This window comes from Priapulus caudatus, unplaced genomic scaffold, assembly GCF_000485595.1.
Source record: "Priapulus caudatus unplaced genomic scaffold, Priapulus_caudatus-5.0.1 Scaffold2878, whole genome shotgun sequence".
In the NCBI taxonomy this organism is placed as follows: Eukaryota; Metazoa; Priapulida; class Priapulimorpha; order Priapulimorphida; family Priapulidae; genus Priapulus; species Priapulus caudatus.
Window position 1 is genome coordinate 10,419 of NW_014579939.1, and position 5,464 is coordinate 15,882.

The window sequence follows — 5,464 nt, forward strand, 5'->3', positions numbered from 1 at the left end:
AAAAATAGCTCTCATCAATTTTACGTGAGCTAAAGTGTAATTTTACGGGAGCTATTTTGAGCCTCACAGGAGCGATTTCGGAGGTTTGAAGAGCGAATCGCTCATCGCTCCCGTGTATTTTTTACCCTGCGGGATACCCACCCTTGTAACGCCGCGCGAACCCTCGTCGCTCTCTTGTTTCAGCTTCTTTCCGAACGTGATCCAGCCAGTTGTCGCCATCTTTAGCAACTCCGTCTACTCGCTGATGGTGAAGCTGCGCTTATGCAAGCGTGTCGTACGCCGCTACGATGTTGGAGCGCCCTCTAGCATCACGATCAGCCTTCCGGGGACCGACCCGCACGACGCCGAACGAAGGAGGTAGGAGATTGTCGGAAATTCGTGTTGATTAGTGCCGATTCGCTGAATGCCTGTCTGTGCAAACAAACAATTACAGACGTCGCTCTTATCGGATGTGTTATTTCGTTATAGATTTTGCTTTTATTTTATTATTATTCTGGCTATTCTTGTCTGTTTGCCTAGTTATCGGCAAATGCAGAGAGGCGGAGACAGGTTGGGCGAAAATTAAATACGTGAATGACTCGTTTTGCTCGTTTCATGTGGTTAAATTTGTTTTGCACGTCACATTTTACAATTAAAAGAAGGGTGGAAGGACTTGGTCCTAATTATTTTTCGTAAAAATCGCAGAGACTTTTTAAAGTCGTATTACACAACACTTCCTGCCTAGATATTATTTTCGCTGGTTTTCTCACTAGATGGCGTAACGTGTTCACGTCTTGACTACTGTTGAATGAACTAAAGAATTTTGCAAACAAATTTTCCAGGCAAAAGGCGATCAAGGCATTGAACGAGCGTCTGCTGAAACACGACGAGGAGAGCTGGCCAATCCTAGACGAGGGTGAGGAGACGACCCCGCCCGCCCCTGCCACGCCTGAGACCACGCCCGGAAACACCAAGCCCCCCGCACCCGCGCAGCAGACGGCGGCCGCCGCGGCGACGGCCGAGGAAGCCGCGAAGACGTAACGGTCAGCGATTCTGGCGCTCTCTTGTTTTTTTAAACTTGTCGACATGGCGGCTTGGCGTCTGTGCATCGGCTATGTTGTGTTGTGATGGCCACGACCTGTAGTTACTGCTGCTGCTGCTGCTGCTGCTGCTGGTGGTGCTGCTGCTGCTGCTGTTGCTGCTGTTGCTGCTGGTGGCGGTGCTGCTGCTGCTACTGCTGCTGCTGCTGCTGCTGTTGCTGCTGATGGCTGTGCTGCTGCTGCTGCTGCTGTTGCTGCTGGTGGCGGTGCTGCTGCTGCTGCTGCTATAGCTGCTGCTGCGGCTGCTGCTGTTACTGCACCTCACACGCTCATCATTTTGGATTGTGGGGGTCACGGCGCCAACACCACACAACTTGCGGCCAATATACATGTATACATATGTGCATGTGTATATATATATATATATGCATGTTACGTATATATGTATAGACACACGCACACGTATACATATATGTCACGCATATATATGTATATATAATGCATCTGACGAGTTGGATCTTTTCGATAATAAAAACATTTGACTTCTTCTGTGCTGCGGGATGAAAATCAAGTTTTCCAATGTGATATTCAATTAGTGGCGTTGGCGGCGATGGTGGACGGTATTCCTATATATTTTCGGTCGTCGCGTTGTGGGTCTCTCTGTACATATCTAGTAGTGGTAGTGCACACTCTGCACCAATCCGAACCTATATATGCGTTCCGGCAGCGGCGTTACCCGCGACAGGCCGGCTGCAATTGGCTTGCATCGTCACGCGCGCCTTTCGTCACGTTTGAATCCTTTGAGATGTTGAGTCGACGGTTTAAGGATCACGTATTTCAGCTGGCCGCACGAGGGACGTGAGCGGGTAAGGGTGGGATGATACGGGTAGCTCGCGATATGATCCATTTTGCGATAAACCTTTCACGGTACGATACGTATCACGATACAACCTTTCACGATACGATACGTATCACGATACAACCTTTCACGATACGATACGTATCACGATACAACCTTTCACGATACGATACGTATCACGATACAACCTTTTATGATACGATACGTATCGCGATACAACCTTTTACGATACGATGCGTGTCACGACAAACCTTTCACGATACGATACGTATCACGATACACCTTTCACGATACGATACGTATCACGATACAACCTTTTATGATACGATGTGTATCACGATACACCTCTTACGGTACGATATGTATCACGATACGATACGTATCATGATACACCTTTCACGATACGATACGTATCACGATACACCTTTCACGATACGATACGTATCACGATACAACCTTTCACGATACGATACGTGTCACGACACACCTTTCACGATACACCTTTCACGATATGATATGTATCACGATACAACCTTTTATGATACGATGCATGTCACGATACACCTTTCACGATACGATACGTATCATGATACAACCTTTTATGATACGATGTGTATCACGATACACCTTTCACGATACGATACGTATCACGATACACCTTTCACGATACGATATGTATCACGATACAACCTTTTATGATACGATATGTGTCACGATACACCTTTCACGATACGATACGTATCACGATACACCTTTTACGATACGATCTGTATCACGATACACCTTTCACGATACGATCTGTATCACGATACACCTTTCACGATACGATCCGTATCACGATACACCTTTCACGATACGATACGTATCACGATACAATCTTTCACGATACGATACGTGTCACGATACACCTCTTACGGTATGATACGTATCACGATACAACCTTTCACGATACAACCTTTCACGATACGATATGTATCACGATACAACCTTTTACGATACGATACGTGTCACGATACACCTTTCACGATACGATACGTGTCACGATACACCTCTTACGGTACGATACGTATCATGATACACCTTTCACGATATGATACGTGTCACGATACACCTCTTACGGTACGATACGTGTCACGACACACCTTTCACGATACGTAACGTATCATGATACACCTTTTTGATTATATCGATATTTATCACAATACGTATCACGATACTTTCAGGAGAAGGTGCTTGGCAAACTGTACACTTGGTGAACGGTTACAAATCAGTATTGTGGAGTGCTTAGTAAACAACTGCTATTGAATTGCCAATTGTGTCATGTATCTTTTGTTTTTCGACGAAACTATGCTACTAAATTATATGGATTTTATTCAGTAGAGCATCGAATTGTGTATCGTGAATGGATAAACGTATCGATGCGTGTACCGGTAAGGTTTGTATCATGATACATCGATTTATCGATGAATCTTCCCACCTCTAGTGAGGGGGTCAAAAGGCGGATTCGTTTTTTACGCCATGCATCGTCTAGGTGGCGCCGCCGTCGCGCTGGGGTCTCGTATCAAGGGGGCGCTGTGTTCTCAATGTTTCGCTGTGTAATTGGAAATAAATTGTGGTAGGTACGTGTGTTGGAAGCAGGGCTTGCAATCTTACGAGGGGGGTTGTCTGGCAGGTGGTGGTATAGGTGCTGAATGTTTGTGTACTATGAAACAGAACCGAGATGTGTTGTATTTATTCCACCGATTTGCTTTGTACACTCGCGCAAGTATGATGATTAAACTTATACGTCGCTGAATTGTTTAATGTGTTTGGAAGAGTTCCGAGATTGTATACTTGATTTGTTTGCGGATAAATTACATATTACCTGGATATAGGTTTATACTAGGGTGGTTCAGCGTGTGTGCGCGCGTGGGCGCGTGCGTGCGCACGAATGCGTATGCGTTTGTGTCTGCATGCGTGCGTGCGTGCGGACGTGCCCTCGCGCGTGTTTGCGTGAGTGTATGCGTTCGTGCATCTGCGAGCGTGCGTGCGTATTATATGTACCGTCTTGAACGTGTCTGTACTCATAATATAGTAAAGTATTGATATGTTCATGCTACACGTGTATAGATATTTTCACCTAATTTCTAGCTGCCGCTGTAGCTTTCTTTATGTGTATATATTACTGAACTAATGCTTGCGAAATGTGATTATTGCAGTGTGTGGGGACCGCTGGTTTTCGCAGTGAATAAAAAGTAATTGCTATTATACGCATCTGCTGTTAATTCTTAGAACGTTTGGACACATGAATATTCTAACATATAGACATATCATATTACACGTGTTATCGGAAGTACGCTTAAAGACGTTCATTTTATATTTCATATTTCATTACTCGTATGATTTAATATTACTATAAAATATGCGAATGATGTAATTACCCTACGAGTAAAGATTTTTAATACGTTTTGGAATTAGAAATTCCTCCCATTTGAAAGATTTCCTAATGTCTCGCGAATCTGCGAGTTTAACGAATTAAACTGGCTTGCGACAAATTTCTATTACTTTATTTTTACACGGTTTCGTATGAAATAAAACGGGTTGTTGATGGGTTTTTGTTGGCGACAATACAGGAAAATTGCATTGTTTCGCACCACTTTCTCATCGATTTTCCAGTGGGCATGCTTAACAACCTCTCCTTCCTTCCCATTGCAAAGCGTCAATAACGGGACAAGGGTACGACAGCAAGAAAGCTGTAATTAAACCGATGTGACAGCTTTATATTACATACATGACATGTAGCGGTTTATTCATGCCGAGAATTCTTGCGGGATATTGCGTTATTTGACACCTTTTCTAAAAAAAAAAACTACCCGGCAAACCATGATACGTCCCACTACCGGAAAGCCTGTCAAATTACATAGGAGAGCGCCGAACCTAATAACCAATATAGGGGCCCGTCGAAACACTAATGCGGCACACTGCTAGTTACTGAATAGAGTATATTTTTAAATATTAAGAGCACGCAGACGAGAGCACGACAGTTATGATTTACGTAAACCATCTCTCAGCGTAACACATGCACTCATGTGATCGTGAGGATTACTGAGGTGAGAGGCATGCATGCAGGGTACACGCCATAGTAACAGATATATAACATATATATATATATATATATATATATATATGTATATGATATTTATTATATTAGAGAGAGGACGAGAGAGAGACGATGAGAGAGAGAATGCAGAGGAGAGAGAGAGAGGATATATATATAGCTATAATATAAATAGATATAATTATGATAGATATATAATTTATAACTAGCTGTATAAGATCGGCCGACAAGCATTGTCTTTGGTGGCTAATGTGACGAGGCGAGCTCATGCTATGTTGGCGACGTACTTTAGTATAGGGGCAGGGAAGTGGCGGGATGCTGCGGGTGACGCGATGGCAAAAATTTTCAATCGGATTTTGCCATCCACATCTCCTCCAGTATCTCTGTTTTAAGCGCATATATATATATATAGTGGTTGTGTTGTTTCACCTGCCTATCTATGTCTAGATATATAACCTACCTAAACACGTGGCGTGGAGACACAGGCAG

At 43.7% G+C, this 5,464-nt stretch overlaps 1 protein-coding gene and 1 long non-coding RNA gene across 5 annotated transcripts in view; one reads left to right on the forward strand and one right to left on the reverse strand.

The window, feature by feature from the left end:
* The window catches only part of LOC106819130 (transmembrane protein 115-like), a 2,595-nt gene extending 1,474 nt beyond the window's left edge, over positions 1-1,121 (forward strand). The window contains exons 2-3 of the mRNA XM_014823790.1: positions 184-357; positions 822-1,121. Of these exons, the coding sequence (XP_014679276.1) occupies positions 184-357; positions 822-1,020 (373 nt within the window). The 3' untranslated portion in view covers positions 1,021-1,121. The remainder of the gene's footprint in view (positions 1-183; positions 358-821) is intronic.
* A 173-nt stretch (positions 1,122-1,294) lies between these two features.
* On the reverse strand, positions 1,295-4,294 carry LOC106819132. 4 transcript variants are annotated; one of them, XR_001395354.1, is made up of 5 exons: positions 2,787-4,294; positions 2,380-2,630; positions 2,272-2,334; positions 2,099-2,223; positions 1,295-1,938 (listed from the first exon to the last, which is right to left on the reverse strand). It is a non-coding gene; the product is annotated as an uncharacterized LOC106819132 (long non-coding RNA). The 4 variants fall into 4 exon arrangements; XR_001395353.1 differs by lacking the exon at positions 1,295-1,938 and adding an exon at positions 2,036-2,066; XR_001395352.1 differs by lacking the exon at positions 1,295-1,938 and having other exon boundaries at positions 2,021-2,223; positions 2,787-4,292.
* Positions 4,295-5,464: the final 1,170 nt, after the last annotated feature.